This window comes from Rana temporaria, chromosome 3 (genome assembly GCF_905171775.1).
Source record: "Rana temporaria chromosome 3, aRanTem1.1, whole genome shotgun sequence".
Taxonomy (NCBI): Eukaryota; Metazoa; Chordata; class Amphibia; order Anura; family Ranidae; genus Rana; species Rana temporaria.
In genome coordinates, this window is record NC_053491.1 from 424,622,970 (window position 1) to 424,646,100 (window position 23,131).

At 39.1% G+C, this 23,131-nt stretch overlaps 1 protein-coding gene across 6 annotated transcripts in view; it reads left to right on the forward strand.

The window, feature by feature from the left end:
• FGFR1 (fibroblast growth factor receptor 1) overlaps window positions 1-23,131 on the forward strand; it is a 120,912-nt gene that overhangs the window by 50,691 nt on the left and 47,090 nt on the right. For 4 of the 6 annotated variants that reach the window (XM_040346220.1, XM_040346218.1, XM_040346221.1 and 1 more), the window contains exon 3: window positions 14,264-14,527. The exons of the other annotated variants lie outside the window; for them this stretch is intronic. In XM_040346220.1, the coding sequence (XP_040202154.1) occupies window positions 14,264-14,527 (264 nt within the window). The remainder of the gene's footprint in view (window positions 1-14,263; window positions 14,528-23,131) is intronic. 6 annotated transcript variants of the gene reach the window in all.

Sequence of the window (23,131 nt, forward strand, 5' to 3'; positions counted from 1 at the left end):
ATATACAGTAAAACCTTGGTTTTCGAGCCTAATTTGTTCCAGAAACATGCTTGTAATCCAAAGCACTTGTATATCAAAGCATTTTTTTTACAGGGTATAAAAGAGAAGAGAGGCACCTCCTAAGTGTAGAAATAAGTTACTAAATATTGTACCTTCATTAAATGTAACTGTATTGCTACACTTGGAAGCTCCTCTTCTTTTTATTTTTTTTTATTTATAGTCCGTTGTGACATGACGCTACTCTTGTATCAAGACATCGCTTGTATGTCAAGGCAAATTTTATTAAAACATTTTGCTTGTCTTGCAAAATGCTCTCAAACCAAGGTTTTACTGTATTCTCATCATGGAATGTCAATAGCCTTATGCAACAAGCTTGGTGTTAATTCAACTGTGTTTTGACCCTTGATTACACACTACTTTTTGATGGCCAAATTATCAACAAGTTTCCCTGTTGTTGAATGTGGATTAAAAGGTGTTATGTGGCTGAGTGCTTTTGCTTTTATTCCTGCTCTAATATGTGGGAAACTTCTGACCCCCATCCCGGTACTGAGGTTTTGGGATTAGGGTACCCACAGGCCTTTTTTGTATGCTTCAGGAAGTAGAAGGGAAAAATTTAACTAGGCCCCATTGGTGTTTCCATGGAAACCAGCCAGCGCCTGCTGCTTAGAGCCATTCACTACCTTTTGTCCTAGTTAGGCATTGTTTGGGGCCTTTATGGCTAACTCTCCATCAGCATCAGCTTAACTAAAGTTTTGCATCCCATGCTTTGCTGTATTTGCATTTGAAAGCAGCCATGTTTTTAACTTTTTCTTCCCTCCTTTTTTTTTTTTTTTTCACTTTAAACATGTTGTATCAGTTTCCCTTCATGTTTATTTTTTAGCATTCCTTCCACATGTGGTATGTACAGGTCTGCTTTTACTTTTCTCCTAATTTTTCTTCAAGCTGTGTGTTTGTTTGTTTTTTATCATTGCTGCATTCATTTGTTTTGTGTTAAAATAAAACCCTAAACTTCGCATTTTTTTTTTTTTAATATCTATTTACTCAAGACATCATAGTATTAACGCTAGGGGATGTTAAACCCATTTCAATTATCTTCTTTTTTTTTTTTGTAATGGAAATATACTTTATAAAGTTAATTTTGTGTTTTTTCAGTCTAAGTTTAAAGTGTTTCACATTCAAGAAATATGTTTTGTTTGTTTTTTGGTTTTCACAAATCTCGTTTGTGTGTGTTTAAACTATGCAAGGTGAGGATCATTGTGCAATTAAATTTGGCAACCAATCAGAATGTTTCTTATGGTGACCACACGCTTTGAGAATATATATATATATATATATATATATATATATATATATATATATATATATATATATATATATATATATATATATATATATATATATATATATATATATATATATATATATATATATATATATATATATATATAAAAAAATGTTATTATAATTTTTTTTTTTATCTGATATCAAAAAATCTTTAAATAATTGAAAAGCCCTAACTTCCCTTCTGATCGACTTGATCAGATAGATGTAGAGAGAATATTGATTGTTTTACCTTTTATTGGGCAGCACTGAGACTTGAATACGATTTGTATTTGATTAATCAGATTATATGGTGGAAACAGAGATGTGATCGATTAACGTCTGATCGTAAGTTACAGCCGTATCTTAACTATCGATCGAAATGCTACACACAAAGAAGTAGGTATTGATCAAACGGTTTGTCGACTATGGAAAGGCTTTTACTATCCGAAGAGATCAACCACAAAATAAATCAATAGTTTATCAATGAGTGTATGGCCACCATACACCTATGCTAAACATTTGAAAGCAGTTGTGGTAGTATTTTTTTTTTTCTTTTTTTTACACACCATCTCAGCTTTCAATCTATTATTACAAGTGCTTATTTCTCAAGATGTCTTTTGTAACCAGGAAATGGTTTCCATAGAATTTTCTGACCTGTGTGGGGAGTATACACTGTCATTCTGATTTAATTTTTAACACTTTAGAAATGAAGGAGACGGATGTGCGGAGACATTTTTTGCAGATTGGGTTGACTGTTTGCCCCATGGAATTGAAAGGTTAACGTGGCTCTAAGATTTCATCTTGTTTTCTGCTACTTTGTTGGGAGGTCAAAGGGAGGAGGTAGAAAGGATTTAATTTCAAAGGAAATCTTATTTCCCACCTCAGAGAATCCAGCCACATTCAAACAAAAGCTTCAAGCAGCAAACGGGGATGGAAAGGCACATAGTATCCAAATAGATGATGATGTAAAGCGATTAAAGAATTTGTTACCTTAGTGCATCCAATCAAATTCAGCCTTTTGATTGGTGCTGTTAACAGGAAATGCAGGCAACACTGGTTTTAGTTTTTGCTGTTGCGTATTATAGACCGTTCTTATTTAGAAATTTTTGACAAATTGGTCCCCATGTATTTTGACAAATACACGCTAGTCAAAGAAGAGAAAAGAACTGCAATTGTAGACATCCATATTCCTTACATGGTGGGGGAAAAAGGTTACCGTACTTTGTCATCTGAGAATTCTGGAAACATGGAATGCTGTGCAAACATTTTTGGGACGCCTCTAGATCCTTAGGCCTGCTTTCAACCAAAGTAATTAAGTTTTGGGGCATTTTCACTGCAAGCAAAAGATATATGTAATGAGCTAATTAAGGAGCAAGACTGGGGTAAAATTTGAGTTTACAAAGTTTAGAGTTTTGGATGTACTAATATGTAGGGTCAATTTTTGTGAATGTTTACTTCAGTCGCGACTCGTTCACCTAAATTATTTTATATATATATATATATATATATATATATATATATATATATATATATATATATATATATATATATATATATATATATATATATATATATATATATATATATACTTTTTTTTTTTTTTTTTATATATATATATACATATATATATATATATATATATATATATATATACTTTTTTTTTTTTTTTTTTATATATATATATACACACCAGTGTGTTGTATACAGAAAGACTGTGTACTCTTTACTCTTTACCCCAACCTTTTGAAGAACAGAGTTAAACATTATCAAACCCGGAGAGAGTAATGCTTGTTATGTGCAAGCTAAGTTAATGAAGTATTATGGTGGCTAGTGAGACAGAAATCCTCTGCTTAATCAGCTGCTGTGATTAGGAGCTCATAAAGTGAAGTGCATTGCAGTTCAGGAATGTCATTATCGCAAACGTGTATGGTGTACAGTATAGTGCATTTTTATGTTTGTTTTTGTGGCTTTGCACAGAGCTGTCAGAACCGTGTGTTGGTGTGCCTTCCACATGCCAGAGCTGAAAGGGTATTTGGCCCAAAGGAATTTAAACATTAGTATGTTAAATAAGTAACCTACTGACATTGGAATTCATAGTTGCTGTACATATACATAATCACCAGCCACTTTATTATAGATTTTGGTCCATAGTGACATGATGGCTTCACATAGTTGCTGCACATCCCAAAGGTGCTCTATTAAATTGAGATCTGGTCACTGTGTTGCCCATTTGGGTATAGTGAACCTCTGAAGAAACCATTGGTGAGATGATTTGAGCTTTGTGACATGGTGCATTATCCTGCTGGAAGGAGCCATCAGATGATGTGTACACTGTAGTCATAAAGGGATAGACATGGTCAGCAGCAATACTCAGGTAGGTCGTGGCATTTCAACGATGCTCAATTGGTAAAAAGGGGCCCGACGTGTGCCAAGAAAATATCCCCCACACCATTATACCACCACCACCAGACTGAACCATTGATACAAGGCAGGATGGATCCATGCTTTCACATTGTTTATGCCAAAATCTAACCCTACTATCTGAATGTTGCAGCTGAAATCGAGACCAGACAATGTTTTTCCAATCTTCTATTGTCCAATTTTGGTGAGCCTGTATGAATTGTAGCTTCAGTTTCCTGTTCTGACAGGAGTGGCCCCCAGTGTGGTCTTCTGCTATTTGTAGCCCATCTGCTTCAAGGTTCGATGTGTTGTGTGTTCGGAGATGGTATTCTGCATACCTTGGTTGTAACAAGTGGTTATTTGAGTTAATGTGGTCTTTCTATCATCTCGAATCGTTCTACCCATTCTCCTCTGACATCAACAAGGCATTTTTGGCCACACAACTGGATATTTTTTATTTTTCGGACCATTCTTTGTATACCCTAGAGATGGTTGTGCCTGAAAATCCAAGTAGATCAGCAGTTTTTTTTTTTTTTTTTTTTATATATTCTCAGACCAGCCCGTCTGGCACCAACATCCATGTCACGTTCAAAGTCACTTAAATACCCTTTTTTCCCCATTCTGATGCAGGGCTTGAACTTCAAGTCATCTTCACCACATCTAGATGCCTACACTTGTTAAGTTGCTGCCATGTGATTGGCTGATTAGACATTTGTGTTGAAAAGCAATTGAACAGGTGTAACTAATAACGTGGCCGGTGAGTGTAGATGATGACCTGCTTTAGCTGCAAAAGATTTTGTAATTCTGTCCAAACTAGTCTTGTGATTTAGGTACTCTTTGTCAGATTGCATAGCCAGGTTGGGGTAACACGATCTTGTTGCATAGTAAGGTGGCCCATACATGGATCAAAATTTGGCCAACCCCTGATGAATCGGCCAAATTTGTATCTATGTTTGGCTGTCTTTAGGATAAAAAAATATACAAGTCTAGTTGCACCAAGAGATATAACCTCTTTCCTGATAGCCAAGGTCCTTCATGTCTTGTATCTAATTGTTTGCCCCTCTCTGCACCTTTCCCAGTTCCCCCATATGCATTTTGTGAACTAGTGCCCAACATTGAACTGCATATTCCTGTTCAGTTGTTCCAATAATGCAGCTTGGTCAAAAATCGACTGCCAGCCTGCTAATTTTGATGGAGCATACCCACACTAATGGCACTGTGCTCATTCCTCCTCTCAGTGCTATATTGACAGCACTGTGCAATGCATTACAGGCTGATTGGCTCATTATGCCACCCCTCTGAGTCTTTACAGGATTACAGTGAGCCAGTATTCATTTGTACTACATTGTTGAATTCATGTGGTAGTAACCCCCCCCCCAAAAAAAAAAATTGGGCCCTTCAATTACATAATGTGCTAGTATGTATCACATTATGAAAGAGATTCCATCTTTACCCAGTCTACCTTCTGGGTTTGCGGGGGTTAAAAGCACCCTGCTGGCGCCCGAAAAACGCTGGTAAAGCACCGCTAGTTTTAGTGGTGCTTTGCCAGCGTTTTTCGGGCGCTGGCAGTGTGAAAGGCCTCTTAAAGCACTCGGGCTTTCACATTGTAATTGCAGATGAGGCTTCAGGCGCTTTACAGGCGCTTTTTTTTTTATTATTTTTTTATTTCTTAAACGCTAAAGCGCCTGAAAAATGTGGCTACATTCTCATAGAGCCACATTGTCACATAATGGCAATTTGTGAGGAGTCCAGGAAGGATATACACACCTAAAAAGTATCATTTCTATTGTACAAGGAGACTCTAAGAAACTAATCCCGGCTTGGCACGTAAAACCGTATAGAGTTCTTTCCAGGGGCGATTCCTACGTAGTTCCGTATCTATACCTAGGAATTCCTCTTAATACAGGATCACCTAACAAGAAAACCAACACCTTGGATCAGATGTTCACATTTGCAGAAGAGGAGTGTTCTCACCAAGATATTAGCTTGAGGGCAGTTTGTTTTAAACTGGTTATTAACTTTCCACTTGGACTGTACCACCCAAAACTAAACATTGTTTTGTTTGGTGCAGGAAGAGATTCTTAACATGCTATTCTGAGGCTTTGTTCTTCTGTTTTGCTGTAGGACTTGGGTTAACTAAATCTCAGGTTTTCCTGTCACAAGGGGAAACGTGAGAAAAAGGTCTGTTGGCACAAACTCTCAATGTTCCATAAAAAGGTTAGGTCCTTGTGTTCATGGACTGTTTTGCCTTTAACAGAAGGACAGCAAAGGTCATGCAGAAAAAAATCTGTAGAACATGAACAGAACAAGTGCTCAAACCCCTACTAAAGAGGTTGATCTAAAGAAATGAAACGGTCATTGGAAACGAGTCATTAAAGATGTTGTATTGGTAAAAAAAGAAAAGGTGCATATTGGAGCTAGAATCTATAAAAGTACAACATTTTGTTGAGTTCTAGCCCTTATGAAGTGAGTGCACATAATTGTAACATGTTGGTGGCTTTTTTTTTTTCTCTGCCAATTGAACTTGGGGCCAATTCTCCAAGAGTGCCTTGTATTTCTTTTTTCAATCCATCTATACATAACCATGGCTGTAACCTCTCCTGTAGGGTTTCAGGGCTTGTTTTACAATACTATGCGTAAAAAAAATGTAAAGCGGCCATTGCTGACTACTTTTTGAAGACAGTAGTTGCCTTCTTGTAGCTGTTTATGGGTTTCGGAACAAGCATGTAGATTGGGAAAGTCAGAGTGACATCAAGACTTGATCTGCATACTTGTTCCAGATGATCACAAGAGAATCGGAGGATCGGATCAAACATTTGGAGTGCCACACGGAAATGTTCCAGATTTCTGACACAAGAGGATCAGAGTAATGATTGGATTTTTAACATTTCACTGTGGTGCTCCAAATCCTTGATCCAGTCATTATACCCACTGAGGTCCTAGCCATCACTCAAATGCCCCATCAGGATAATAGTAGTAGAGTGTTAACCATACCAATCACGCGTACAGAATTGAATCCACCTAGGTTCTTTGTGCCATTAATTCTACAATACCAAGTATCACAAGAGGATTAGAAGACTAACATTTTCAGAAGGAGTGATCAATATTGGAATCTCCTATGTTTGTCTCCGGAGATGCCTTCTTTATTTGCCTATTATCCGACAAAATGGCAGGATTGGGTAAACATTCTCTAATTTCTATAGGTAGCTTTGGTTAGGTGAGAAACTGCTGAAGTATTCATGCTTGTGTTTTTGATATCTGAATGTATACTTCTATTGAAAATTGTAATAATTTTTGAGAGACTGTTGGCCAGGTTCTTTGTTGTCTAATACTTTTCTTACTACCAAAATTGTTTCCTGATGGTTATGTCTGCATTCATGTTATTCCCTGTATGGTTGTGGTATATGTTTGCTACCGTATCGTCCAGTTTTGACTGGATAATACACTCTGCCATATTTAACTTTTTTTTGGGGGGGGGGGGGGGGTGGGTTTCTCAAACAGCTTAAAGATGAAGCCTGGTTATTACAGGTTACTGCTCATTGCAGCCTGGTTGCTGAACCAACTAAAGGGCTGAACTCTAGAAATAGATTTGGTGGGGGGGTGGGGGGGTAGGTTTAAAAGTGACATATTCTTGTAAAGAGTGCTAAAGTCTGGGTCTATCTGTAACCCCTTGATACAAACCTTTTTAATCAACAACTAGCATAATCGTAGTACCCGATAATACAAGCTATTCATATGATTGAATTTTTCACAGGTATTTGTTCTCCAATTTAATATAACAAGCCAGGGGCATGACTGAAATTAAATCCTCTTCTATGTCCATCTTGCCACCTGAGCGTCATTATTCAAAGCTGTCGGCCCTAGGCTAAAATTTGAGCTCTTAAGTTAATTTTTTCTGCAGCGCTCACCGTCGCATTGGTAGGAACGGCAGATTAAATAAGGCTGCTCGCCTCAGTTCTCGGCAGACTTGCAATTGGCAATAACAGAAATCGTACGCTTATGTAGCATCATATCATAAGCACTGGCATTTAATTTCGTTATTAAAAAATCATAACGTTGCCACCTTACCAGCCTAACCTTTTGTAAAGGGCTTTTATTGTAATGGGCCCCATTAGTGGTGTTAAAGGGCTATTCTTTCTACCGTCTGACGCTTTATGGCCATATAGACCTGCATAAAGAACAAAAGATGCATCTGTCAATCTTTGAGGCTTCTTCTTTGAGAAAGCACACAGAGAGCTGTTAAAATGCTAAACAGAGCAGATTGAGTGCTTACCTTTTTAAAGAAGAAAAGATTGCTTAGCAACGTGTTTCCTCTTTAAAGCTTCTTTAATGATGCGTCTTTCAAGAGGATCAATACATTGTGGCTTCTTTTTCTGTTTAAGACATTCGGACAGCAGATTTTGCAGATTTTTCAATTGCAATTATTTTATTTTTAAATGTTCTTAAAAGTTTTGTCTTCATGTGTTGTAATGGCTCGTTTTGTCTTTGTGTAATCGTTTGTGCTCATTTGCATGCTTGTAAATACCGGAGGCTAAAGGAACAATATGGAACAAACTTTGTTTTTCCTTTTTCCTGTACAGTCAGAAATGTTTTCCTTTTTTCTTGCCTGTGAGAAATTAGCATGGCGTGGCTCTGTGGTAGATCAAAGGCAATCAACTTATGTTTATGAATTCCTTTTAAGGGGTTTTATGCCTATAAGTTTGTCCAGACTGTGTGATTAGATCTATGCATTATGCAGATTTTTTTTTTTTTAGGCCAGTGTCTGTAATTGCTTGGTGATTGACCATTGCATGAACATGCAGGTTAGTAATATGAATATGGTCATGAATATACAAATCCTTTTGAAAAAGCATTTCTTTAACTTTCAGCTTGTGCCTTGTTTTTAAGGATGGCTTTGGGGCAAAAATAACGGATATACTTACCTTGTGTTGTGACTGCATGCCAAATCTTTTTCTCAAGGATGCTCTAATGTGTAAGTAGTGACCAGGTTCTGTGATCCAACCTGTCAATAGGATGGTGATGGGCCAGTCATTAGTATGATAGGTTGCGGGTCACTGCAAGCAATTATGGATGCTGGTCATTCTATGCATATTTAAGCACCCCTCTATACAGGGATCATAGGGCTCTTCAGATGAGAGGGGGCAGGTACCTCTAGTTTACTTTTAAGGAGGGCTCTGCTAAGTTGTTTGCATCCTTCTCAACCATATAACCTAAAAAATAAAAATAAAATGAGGCCTGACCTCAACCCGATAGAACACCTTTGGGATGAATTGGATCTGGTTGAGGTCAGGACTCTGTGCAGGCCAGTCAAGTTTCTCCACCCCAAACTCACTCATCCATGTCTTTTATGGATCTTGCTTTGGGCACTGGTCCAAATCTTTTGGTAGAGGGGGGATTATGGTGTGGGGTTGTTTTTCAGGGGTTGGACTTGGCCCCTTAGTTCCAGTGAATGGAACTCTTAAGGAGTCTGCATACTTTTTGGACAACATTCATGCTCTCAACTTTGTGGGAACAGTTTGGGGATGCCCCCTTCCTTCCTGTTCCAACATGTCTGCACACCAGTGCACAAAGCAAGGTCCATAAAGACATGGATGAGCGCCGCATTTTGGGTGGAGGAACTTGACTGGTCTGCACAGAGTTCTGAGCTCAACCTGATAAAACACTTTGAGATGAATTGGAGCGGAGACTGCGAGCCAGGCCTTCTCGTCGACATCAGTGTCTGAACTCACAAATGCGCTTCTGGAAGAATGGTCAATCATTCCAATACACAGTACTAAACCTTTTGTAGACCTCCTTCATCCTTCCCAAAACAGTTGAAGCTGTTATAGCTGCAAAGGGTGGGCCAACCCGACATTGAACCCTACGGATTAATACTGGGATGCCCATAAAGTTCATGTGCGACATCCAGCATCATTTAACTGTTTTCTCCCCAGCCTTTAAGACCTGCCTGTCTTGGTCATTGGATTTCAGGTCTTTCAATCATGGAGGCTCAGCGTCACAAGTGGATGTCACCTAGGGCACTCTGCATGCAAATGCAGTCTGCCAAGTAATGCCCACTCATCCCTGCTGACATCCACCCATCAAGGCATATTGATATTTCCATAACTCCTACCAAGAGCCAGCCCACTACTGGAAGCTATGTATTGCACCCTTCCTATATCTCCCATCTGCATTGCATAGAGGGGTATATTTGAAGTGATGACATTTAAAATAAGGTTTAAAAAAATAATAAAAAAAGCATGTTGATGAGGGGAAGGTGAGGTGAACCAGGGGAGCTAAAGTAAAAGCGGATCAAGCTTCATTTTTAGGGACATAGTTGATGGTAACCTTTTTAGTTATACTCATCATTACAGATGGTTAGTCACCACTTTGCCTCTGGAATGAAGGAACACTTGGTACGACTGATTCATAGCTGGACTCCGTCCTATGCTGGGGAGGTTTATAAAAGTCATGATCAAAGGTCACATTAATCAGCTCATCCTAGAGCCAACCTTTACATAATTTTACTGCTAGAAAAGAACGGTAGCTTCATTCCTTTCACAAACTTTCACATATTTTCATAAGTTTACTCCTAAAAAGAATGATGGTTTTTATTCCCATGACAAACTTTCACATGTTTTTGGAATTTTACATAACCGGAAAAATATATAAATCCAAACCTAAAAGCTTCTACCATATGGTGTTTTATTGGAAGAAGTGTCTTCACTAAACTAAATATGGATCCTCTGCCCTTTTATCAGTGATGTAAGATACCGGCACCCCGAAAATACATATCATGATATTAAAATTTAGCATGGTGTTCCATGGCTGTATAATCGGAATGCTTAAACTGATTGACACAGAATGGACACACCTTTTGGAGACTTTGATGAACACACAGAAACTTGGGTGAATTTTCTGGTATACTGTGATTTGTGGGGCACCTACTACGTATTTCTTATTTGAAAACTAGTACAAAGCTGGACTGTTAAGAGGCATGTAAAGCCAAAACCTTTATACAACAAAAACATTTAGTATCCTACTAAGTATCATACTAAGTATCATACTAGTATCATACTATGTTGTATTTTGTAATCCTAATTTTGTGATTTTTAGGATTCGCCATCAATCTTTCTCAAGCTAATACATTTCCACAATGTATTGCTGCTGTGCTACTACAGTACTTGTTTGATGGCTATGCTCAGAGAAGCACAAGTCTCTATTTCCATTTATGACACATTTCTTAAACGAATGTACGATATCTGGTTAATTTTAGTTAAATGGCTCAGGAAATATGTTTTTTGAATTGAAATGCATGAAGAGTTTTAAACCTATGATGCCAAGCCAAATGTAAAAAGGCTTAAAGTGGTTGTAAACCTCAGACATGAAATGTGAACAAAGCATATCCTTCTATAGTGTGTACTCAATTAAGAAACAAGTAAACACTATTAGGTAGATTCAGAAAGAGTTAGGCCGGCTTATCAGTAGATAAGCCGACCTAACTCGGAATCTACGCCGACCCATGTTTAAGCATATGCTCAAACAGAGATACGCTTAAACATATCTAAGACACGAACGTACAACCGGCCGCCGCAGTAGTTTTACGCTGTTTCGGTAAGGCATTAGCAGGCCTAAAGTTATTCCATCTATTAGGTGGAATAACAATGTTAAAGTATGGCCGCCGTTCCCGCCGCGAGATTCAAATTTTTTACATTGTTTGTTTGCGTAAGTCGTCCGCGAATCGGGATTTACGTCCACGTCGAAATCAATAGGCCCGTGCGGCGTACTTAGCCGCAATGCACACTGTGAAATGTAGGCGCCCGGCGCATGCGCAGTAACAAAAAAGCGTCAAAAACGTAAGGTCAAGCCTGATTAGCATTGAACACGCCCCCCTTCCACACATTTGAATTCGGCGCCCTTACGCCCACCCGATTTAGGCTACGCCGCCGTATATTAGCAGGCAAGTACATTGAGAATCATGTACTTGCCTAGCTAACTTACGGCGGCGTAGCCTAAACAGGCTAAGCTACGCCGCCGCAAGTTTGCACCGATGTACCTGAATCTACCTATCTAGGAGGATATGCTTTGTCATTTCTGTTTGCTGCTTTGTTTCTCTGCTATCGGCATGAATCGCTTCTGACAAGTTTAACTGACACCAAGAGAAAAATGGTGACAGGGGAGGGACCTCCAGCTGATTGACAGCATCAACTCTGTTCCTGTGTGCTGAGTGGAGGGGGGTGTGTCCCTTTCCTCCAATCAGCTGTCTGATCTCTGCAGTGTGTAACGTCGGCTCTCCGCTCCCTTCTTCTGACATCTCAGACAAGCTTTAAAAATTCTGTGTTTTGAACAGATGTAAAGAGAAGTCTGCAGATATAAAGGTACAACTTTTGTAGAAGGATTTGTTTCATTGCTGTGTATCACCCGAGGCCAGTCACTTAAATGGGTATATCTAATGGTTTACAACCACAAGTGAAAGGAAGTGATACAATGCATAGATTGCTTCCTATGGCCTTGTTCTGTAAACTTATGCTGTGTGCCTCAGGAAGACATCTGTACTCTGCAGGTCATAGGCAGCATTTGTCAGTTAATGTTTGCTTATATGTGCTTAATTGGTGAGGCTTTGCGGATATAATGCATTTTTTACTTCCTGTGTGTCCAAGAAGTGTTTACATGGCCAGAGTGGCCCTTTCCTTATCTTTGACATTGATAAGGAGAGGGCAAGAAAAAAAATGGTTTTCTTTTGTAGAGACTGCAGGTCATGATGGTATTTTCCAGCTAGTGAAAATAATTGTGTTTTTTTTTTGTTTTATTTATGATTATTTTTTTTATGCCTTTTATCACTTTTATTAAAATCATGTACAGCTACTAGGTATGTGCATGAGCTTTTTAAACAAGTCCAATGTACAAAAGCTGTTCAGTGGTACCTGCAAGATTAAAAGAGGGTAGAAAAAGCTAGGGGAAAAAGGTATAACCCCTGGAAACTTCAATATAAATAATCACTTATGATTAGTCATTTGCATTTTTTTTGTTTGTTTTATTCTTGATCACTCCCTGTTCATACATTAAATTTGAGTGATTTTTTACATTTGAATGTAAATTGTTGTGAACATGATACAATTAAGTGCATGTTAAACCAAAACCTCTGTCAGGTTTTTATTGCTGTTTGTCTCTCTAGTGGGAAGATTTTTTATTTTTTTTATATCTGATGATTATTGCATCCAGTAGTGCAGGTGATGCAAAATTCAAAATGTTAGTGTTGTCACCAGAAAAGTAGGTGAAGGGAAATCTTCCAGTAGGGATATCTGTTCTGGGGATTTTTTTTTCCTCGCCTTTTGAAAATGTTTTTATGTCACTGGTTCAGGAATCAAATGTAATGGGACACAAGACAGCAAAAATAAAATAAATGAAAACCTGACTGATCAAAATCAATACCTGCCCCCCCCCCCCCCCCAAAAAAAACCTTTTCGTATAGGTGTTTTTTGTTCTGATTAGATTTCTCATGCTGGTGTGTGTTACATTTAGAATTGTTTTATTGTTTACATTGCTTTGCTATTATGTTAATTGGTTCTTGGATATTTTGTGCCATGGGCAATTGCTATGATAGACCGCTATAAATAATATGCTCATCGGCTAATATTTAATAAACACTAACCCTTTTGAAGCTTGGCTTTCAACCTGTTCTTCACCCATGAAGCACCTGCATAGTTCCATTTTTTTTTTCTTTTAATTGCCACTATAAGCAGAATGCCGGGATTTTTTATTTTTGTTTTTTTTTATTTGATGTTTTAGAAGAATAGTCTCACAATGAAGGAATTATTATTTGTAGACCTAAATCAACTGTTTTAAGGCCTTTCAGGTATAACCATGGGCCCTTCTATTTTCAACCATTTTAAATTTCTGTTTTTAATCGAATATATTCAGACCGTGGCTCCTAAGAGATCTCCACCTGAATTTTTTTTTTTATAGGTCAGAGAGAGTGTGCCCATTCTCCCTGATCCAGCATTTTGTATAGTCCATGCACATACATGCTTTAATTCCTTTAAGGACTGAAGATTCCCCATCTTATCTGCTAGGCGATAACGGTCTGCGGACAGAGCACCTGGATCATAATTGTATATAGAGCCATTCCTATGGCCATCTATAATGGTGGCTTTAGAAATCGAGGATATGGAGGAAAATATTTTCTCAACTCCCTTGTTTTAACACCCTTTAAGCCCTTCCCATCCAAAATGTACAGTACAGATTTTTTTTAAGATCATTCCTAGTTGTGAATTGCAGTGCCTGGTAGAATATTCTTGGTTATAGGCCACCTCCACTATAAGGACTTTCAATTTTCAGGTCATCTTTCATTAAATATTATTTGAAGGATAACCTGACTGTGGGTAATCAGAAACCTCTTAGACCTGGGAATTCATGTTCTAACTATAAGATTGCATTCATGCAATAAAAATATAATTCACTTTTCTTGTCCAATCCCAACTAGTTCTCATGAGACTTAGAAATAAAGGCCTCCCTATTTTTTTTTTTTTTAATTCGGATTTATTTCTTTGTTCCCACTTAGTTGCCCAAGCAGCCAAACCAGAAATGGAATCGTATTTGGCTCACCCTGGAGACTCGCTAGTTTTACAGTGCAGGCTTCGAGAGGATGTTCAGAGCATCAGCTGGGTGAAAAACGGAGTTCAGCTTTCGGAGACTAACCGCACGCGCATAACAGGGGAAGCGATCCAGATTTTCAACGCAGGGCTGGAGGATTCTGGGTTGTATGCCTGTGTCACTAGCGGCCCATCTGGATCTGATACCGTGTTGTTCAGAGTTAACATATCAGGTTTGTAGCTGCTGTTCACCTGATTGTGAAACCATACAATGCTGTTTCTATTTGGAGGAAAAGCTTGTTTAAACCTAATGTTCCTTTACAGAAAGAGAGATCTGGCAGAAACTACAGGTATATGAAATGGTCTTCAGAACTTTTGAAATTGCATTCCACACAATAACAATAGCTTTCATAAGAGATGGAAGATCTCTGGACTGTGCCCCTCATTCCAGTTCCTTCTAAAGATCCCAGGCTAGCATTTCACTGGGGCTGCAGTATCTGCTGTCAAAGCTGTGGCTTGTAGGTCAGACCAGTGGCGTATCTAGGGTATGGCAGCCATGGCAAATGCCATGGAGAGGGGGGCGGCAAAAAGCTACCCCCCCGCACGAAACACCCGTCCTCCTGTGGCCGCCTCCCGCACTAATGTAGCTCTGCTGCACTAATGTAGCTCTCGGCATCGCGGCCGGCCTGCTGAAGCACGGTGACGGCACAGCAATTGTTAATATTAGGAAGAAGGAAAAAGTGAAGGGATGGTGGCGCTGCTTTTGCTTATTGGTGAGTTCCACAAGATGTCCTATGTAATGTGGCCCGTCAGGGAGGCAGCAGCTTACCATTACTTATTCCTAAGCGCGGATCCCCCCCTCTTTAATTGTTAATATTGCTACTTGGCCTGGGGAGGGGAGTGACGGGTGCCCCCATGATGGCCGATGACTGGCCATTAATGGCACAGTGGCTGCGTTTGGCACAGTGGCTGCAATTGATTTTTTTTTTTTTCAGTTTGTTTGCTCCCCTCCCTCAAAATTTTCAGCACCAGCCGCCAGTGGTCCCCAGTGTGCCTCTCTTTCCACGTTGCACTGTGTCCCTCTCTGTCCCTGGTTATCTGAAAGGTTTCAAATGTTTTGACAGGGGCACAGTTTCAGTGCTTGCCATAGGCGCCATTTTCACTAGATACGCCTCTGGGTCAGACAAAACCTTCTATGCATTTTATGAAAAACTGTCATAGAAACATTAAACCAAAAATAAATGCAAAATTTTAAAATGAGTGTCCTGATTATAAAAAAAAAACTGGAGTTGCCTTTAGTGCAAACTATATGTCAAAACGATTAGTAGACCCAGAGATATAGGCAATTGAAGTTCTAAGCAGATCGCAACCTCTTCTTTCCCCCCTCCTCTTACTACCACCCAGGCCTTCCAGTTGGTGACCTACAGGGAGGCAGGAAGGGGTAGTGTCAAGCTTGATATTTTATGGTAGAGACTTGAATGTAGTTACAATTGTCTCTCTCTCTCTCTCTCTGGATCCTGGGATTGATGACAATTTTCCATGCAGGTAAACTCTGCTTGTGCATTTTATCGACACATGCTCAGTCTGACTTGACCAGGTTTGTAAAGATTTGTGTTTAATTGCATGAAAAGCAAGTTCCTGATCACTTTGAATGTCCAGTTATTTAGGCAACTGTTTTTCACATGATTACATAATTGAAGACCTAAGAAAACATATTTTATAAATTGCATTTAATCATTGCTTAAAGAAAGTGGCTGCTTTGATTTTCTTGTTTAGACTTTTTGCCATTTATTATCACCTGATGATCGTGCCTGTAACGCACTTCATCTTCTAAGGTGACGACACTTGCTTGATATGCTGTATCTATGGACAAACACTGTTGTCATCCCAGGACAGGAAGTATTAGAACTAAAGAATCGTTTTTGACTTCCTCTTCTCCATAACATGAGGAAAGTTGTTCTGTATTAAAGTGCTGCACAAACTGTTGGCGCTATATAAATCCTGTATTATAATAATAATAATAATAATAATATTGCTTGCACACTTCCTTATTATTTTAGATGGCACTGCAGAGTGCGCAGGGCAGCAAACAGATATTGCAAATGGGTATAACAGACCAAAAGGGAGCAAATAGTTAATTATTGGGGTTTATGTATGTTTTAAAAGTAACTAATCATTGAAGCAGGGGATATGGCGGTAAGTAATGTACCTCAGGCATCCATTCATTTTGATTTGCTTCTTTGCTTTGCCGACAGGCAGGGTTGCTCTTAAATTTACTTGCCAGGTATAGCTACCTTGGCTAATTGTTGAGAATCAATTGATTTCACTCGAAGTCTGTAAGTGCTGCACTTCTCTTTTGCAGCTAGGTGGCTGGGTACCTGGTGGCGTTGGATATGAGAAGGGCATTGCAAGGTCAGATTATGGGTATATGGGGTATCCCAGCCAATGGGCAGGGTTTTCTTAAATCCCTTGGCCTGCTGGGAGAATCTATATATATATTTTGGTGGAGTCGGGCGGTCGGTGTTCTGTGCCACCTGGACGACTGTCTGGGTGAACTTGTGTTGTATTGCCTGGGCTGCGGAGTTTGGGCCTATCCTGGACAACATCTGGCTGCTAGGCTGTCTGAGGGCCTATCTAGAAGCAAGAGAGGAGCAAAGGGTTGGAATTGCAGCTTGCGGGCCAGAGAACCTGTTGTGGTCTTGGGTAGAGGGGAAGCCGTTGCCACTAAGGGACCAACCGCCTTATTACCAGGGACCACAGTGAATAACCAAAGAAAGTACTACCGTGAAGATTGGGAGAGCTCAAGTGATTCAGTGGCAGAAAATCTAGCCTAGTCTTCTCTCTTTTTTTTTTTTTTTTTTTTTTATATTGTGCCAGTTTAATAATGCAAAATGTAGTATGCTTAACAAGCATTCAAGGAAAAGCAGCCCCTTATTCCTTTGCTGTCTGTCGGCACTGGCCTACTCTCAGATGAGGAATTAAAAAAAAAAAAAATAAGTGTTTTTAATACAGTATGTCAGTATACAAAGTCTACATTTTATTTAGTCATTTGGTCATCATTGGCTGAGTTGTATACTCCTCTGCATGGCACAAACTGAATTAGCCCCTGCTATGATTATACAGGCTTTTAATATTGTTTACATTAACAACATGAAAGACAGAAGTGCATAAACCTATTCGCATGCCCCTTATTCACTCAGCTTGTAATGCAATGCATATCATTCTAACACTTTCTCAGTATTTATCTGGGACACCATGCTGCTAGTTTGATCCCTCACCAGTTGATCAAAGAGGGATAGCTAATTATGTTAAGCATAGTAAAAAGCACAGATGATGTGAATACCAGCTGTAGCAGTATTTAGAAATGTCACCTCCTTTAGCCTGCTGGTATCATGTATAGGGTGCGAGTGTGAAAGGAACATTGGCGACGTGTTGCAGGGATTTGTTTGTATAAGTTCTTCACAAGACATTTGGCCACAATTATTATTTTTTTTTATTAAGTGTCCCAATGTGTTCTTTGGTGTAATGATTTTTTTTTTATCTAGTTTTGTTTGCCATATTGGATACAGTTTATCAAAATAACCGAGAAATGCCAAACAGAAGTTGGGCGAAGTTGGAGGATCAGACTGGTCTTTCTCAAAGACATATTTTTAATTTACCAGATAAGGTCTGCTCTATAGAGCAATCTTCCCAGCCTTGCACAAGTCCTTGGCACTCAGACCTGCCCATCTGTGACAGTGGCTTGTGGTCCTTGTTGATAATATAGTCTTTTATGCAGTGATGGGAAGATTTACTTTCCTTCGAGAACAGGGAGTGACTGAAGTTTAGAGATCTGACATGACCTCAACCTGTATGCATAACTTCGAAGTGGTCACTTGCACTGTAGCCATTACACACATTCACAGTTTAAGAAAACCTTTTTTAAACTAAAACCTTGTTAAACAGGAACTATAGTCCATATCAAAAAGTAGACAAGTGCACTATATTGCCAAAAGTATTGGGACTTGGTTTGTATGGTTCAATATTGAGTTGGCCCACCCTTTGCATCTATAACTCCTTCAACTCTTCTGGGATGGCTGTCCACAAGGTTTAGGAGTGTGTCTATGGGAATGTTTAACCATTTTTCAAAAGCACATTTGTGAGGTCAGGCACTGATGTTGGCTGAGAAGGCCTGGCTCGCAGTCTCCGCTCGAATTCATCCCAAAAATGTTTTGTCAGGACTCTGTCAAGTTCCTCCACCCCAAACTCGCTCATCCATGTGGACCTTGCCTTGTGCACTGGTCCAAATCATCTGGTGGAGGGGGGGTTATGCTGTGGGGTTGTTTTTAAGGTGTTTGGGCTTGCCCCATTGGTTCCAGTGAAGGGAACTTTCTTAAGGCTTCAGTATATCAAGACATGTTTGACAATTTCATGCTCCCAACTTTGTGGGAACAGTTTGGCCCCCTCCTGTTCCTACTTGACTGCGCACCAGAGCGCAAAGCAAGGTCCATAAAGACATGGATGAGTACGTTTTGGGGTGCAGGAACTTGACTGGCCTGCGCAGAGTGCTGACCTCAACCCAATAGAACACCTTTGAGACGAATTGGAGCGGAGACTGCGAGCCAGGCCTTCTTGTCCCAACATTAGTGCCTGACCTCACAAATGCACTTCTCGAAGAATGGTCAAACATTCTCATAGACGCACTCCTAAACCTTGTGAACAGCCTTCCCAGAAGAGTTGAAGCTGTTATATCTCCAAAGGGTGGGCCAACTCAATATTTTAAAACTCATGAACTAAGACTGGGATGCCATTAAAGTTCATGTGCATACAAATGTAAGCATCTCAATACTTTTGGCAATATAGTGTGCGTTAATCATGGTTAGCTGAATATAAAAATCTCATCAATGTGTGTTGAAGCATATCTAAACCCAAAAGCAAAAGTGTAATATTCCAGCTCACCAATCCTTAATTGTATCTAAATAATTTTTTTTTTTTTTTAGTTACCTGATGATCTGGCCAGTAAGTACATTTTTTCAAAACTTCCTTCAACGTACCCAGCTGGCCAGCAAAAGTGTCAGTTAGAAGGTTGAGACTAATCATGTAACAGTGACAGGGGTGCCTACAATGGTCAGCTTTTTATTGATTTATGTAATACCTTTATTCCAAAAGGAAAAAAAATGCTTATATAGTATCAGCTGGAATCAGACTTTTAAATATGTGACTAACAAATTAAAGCTAAATCAAAATCTTCTAGTCCATTTAACACTACCCTCTCCAGATAATGCTGCTGTGCAATGGTGTCTCCGATGCCTGCCCGTTGATGGACAGGAAATGTTACTTGCCAGATCACCTGGTAAAAATAAACAAAAGCCCAAAAATTAAAAATTAAAGCAGTCCCCACTACAGAAGTACCTTGGGGCAGCCATGTTTGTTTATTTCATGTTGTACTGCACTATGGCTGTGCTTTACAGCTCCCTTTACCCAGTGCAAGTCTGTGATGAACTACTTCATAATTGCAGTGCTGCTCCCGATTTTAAGCATCGCTTGTCATTATCCTAATGTTTCTCTCAACTTCAGAGAGATAATGAGCACCTCCCTCAGGCAAATGAGCTTGTTGCATGGGGAGATTTTCAAGATCCTTTCTGCTCCATAGCAAAGTAGCTCATGTTCACTGTATAATAAACATTGCAGCGTGCCTAGCAGGCATACTACACGTACAAAGAGAGGCAGATATTTTCACATCCAACATGTGACCAGATCATAAAGGCTCTTTATAATGCTAATTGAGCTTTTTTATAAAGTCAAGAAGTCTACTTTTCAATCCAATTCCATTATAATAAAAAAACTATTTAGAAATCTATATAAAAAGTACAATAATCATACCATGGAAAAGCAAGAAGGCAAAGGCCATTTAGAATAAAAAAATAAAGCATTTTAATCATGTCAATATAGCCAGTTATATACACTATATTGTCAAAATTATTGGGCCACCTGCAAGGGCGTACCTAGAGCATTTGGTACCCGGGGCGGATCCTATAGCTGGCACCCCACCTTAAAATGTAAAAACACCCCACTGCCCTCGGCATCCTTCAATATCTTTTTGTCACTACTGTGTACCCCCTCTCCACAACTGCACCTCTGGACCACTTTACATTACACAACACCCCTGGACCCCTTTACATTGCACAGCACCGCACCTCTGGACCCCTTTACATTGCACAGCACCGCACCTCTGGACCCCTTTACATTACACAGCACCCTGCAGCTCTGGACCCCTTTACATTACACAGCAACCTGCACCTCTGGACCCCTTTACATTACACAGACCCCCACAGCTCTGGACACCACGGGCGGCCCACCTCCCACTTAGTATGCCACTGGACACCTGCCTTTACATTCACATGAACTTTAATGGCATCCACCCTTTTGCAGCTATAACATCTTCTGTGGAGGCTGTCCGTAAACCTCATACACACGGTAAAATTGTTATCAGGGAATTGTCTGTTGGCAGACTTTTGTCCTAAAATCTGACCGTTGGTATGCTCCTTTTGACAATTGTCCAACTTTCTGCCAACAAATGTTGCATGACGTGCTAGTAAATTTTCGGAATTCTACATAGGACTCTATGGGCAGCTCCTATCGCTTTGAAAACATGGCAATGTTGGGGATAAGGGACAGACTTAGAGGGACATATTTCTAAAGAGCGACATTCTAAAATATTAAATGCCAGTACCATGAGCTGAATATTATTTCTTTTTTTTTTTACACTTGTTTTTGGGGGAAGCGGTTTTAAAAACTTGCAGTTTCCACATTTTTTGCAAGTGTGCGCTGTAATATTTTGTTCTGCCAGCACAATACACACACGGTTAATTATGGCAAACACAATTCCCGATCTGCTTCATAAATGTTAGATAGCAAGGAAGAACTAAATAGAATTTCGCATTTAGTTTATTATTAGTTTCAACAAAGTTAGCTTACTATACAGTATTTGTACCATGCATTCAAATTTGATTAGTATACTATTAAGGCCTAATGCACACTGGATGTTTTTGCCGCTGCTTCTAGGGACATTAGGCATTTTATTTATTTTTTGCCTCTAAACTACCCTATATGTTAACCTATGTGTCTATGCATACTATGGTTTTTAGCAGCATTAAATGGCAGGTGCTTTTAGAGGCAGGAAAAACCCCACCTTCAGTGCATCCAGGAGCAACAGCTTTTTGGCAGAAAAAACATTGACGCTGCTTAACACGTGGGGCATTTAGCACTTGTGCGTTAATTTATTCTGGCTATTGAAATGAATAATTATTCTGGCTAATGAAATGATTTAACGCCCAAGCTCTTGGCAACTTTAAATGCACCTAAAAGCCTGTAAAAGCATCAAGCTTTTTTTTCTGTCAAAACATTGCTGCCGGGAGGAAAGACTTAAATCCCTTTCACACTGATATGCATTTCCTGTGTTTTTTACCTTGCAAGAAAAATGCAGGAAAAATGTTTCCCTTTGAGTCCTATGGGACTTTTCACACCTCTGCGGTGCAGTGCGTTATGAAAAGTCCTGCATGCTGTATCTTTGCCGTTTTTGACAGCATCTCATTGAAATTAATCAAAATTGCTGTAAAAACGCACCCACGATTTGTGTTTTTGATTCACGTGTCCATTTTTCAGAGGTGCAGGCAGCCCAAAAACTCACAGGAAATGCATCTGAAACACGGCAAAATCACCAGTTTTAACACGGTTTTGCTACAGAGTCTTAAAGGAGAGTTTCCGAAACGTCTTCTGTGTATGAGGCTAAAAAAAATTAAAAATTATGTTTTATTGTAAGACATGTTGTTTTTCTTTGATGGCAAATCAACTGAAATCATTTACTAAAATATAGAGCCACTGCTGTATTCTGAAATGCTATAGTGTACTTGTTTTGTCCTATTTTATTTTGTTGGCGATTATGCAGCAGCCTCTAATGCTGTACACAGAAATTCATTATGCGGTAGAATGAAAGTAGACAGTGCCCCCGGTGGCCAATGCATCATTAATAGTAAAGGACTCAGTACTGTGTCACTAGTTCTAAAAATGGCAGCATAAATTGCACATTTAATCAAGTTTTTTTTCTTTTTTTCTTTTTTTTTTTTTCTAATAAGATCGTGTGTGTGTGTGTGTGTGTGTGTGTGTGTGTGTGTCGTGTTTTTTTTTTTTTTTTTTTTTTTCCTAGGGAAATTTTTTTTTTTTTAACCTCTTGCATCAGTACTCCAGTACAGATTCTACATTATAATTGCCTAAATATAACTGAGGAAATCTTTGATAGGATGGCTTTGGTGTTGCAGATAGAGTAGTCACTCCTATCAACTGTACATGCATAGTTTTTATCAATTTTTTATCTATTTCGTTTTACAACCGACACATTAAAATTTTATCAAATCCGCTTCAACAAAGATATCACGCGCACACACACACCATGCATTACTGTCAGTAGCATCAATTAGTAGCTATAAGAGGTAGAACAGGGGTGTCCAACTTGGGGCCCAACATAATATCGTAAACTTAGGAATGTCAGGGGTTTTTCTTTTATAATTTTTTTTTGGGTGAAAATGCGATTATACTTGGAAAACACATGTTATCAAAGAAAAATTTGACAGTATCCCTTTTAGTGGGCTTTTTTTGTTTTATCGTCCCAAAGAGAATTATCCCATTCTACACAATCGCACGCTATTCGTGTTATCAGCAGCATCTATATTTGTGAGTAACTATTTTCAAGGAAGAAGCACGTAAAAGGCAAAATTGGAACCAAAATATCTGATGATATCTTTATAATTCTTTGAAAATTGCTACTACATCCACAGAGACAGGTATTGATGCGTTAGTTT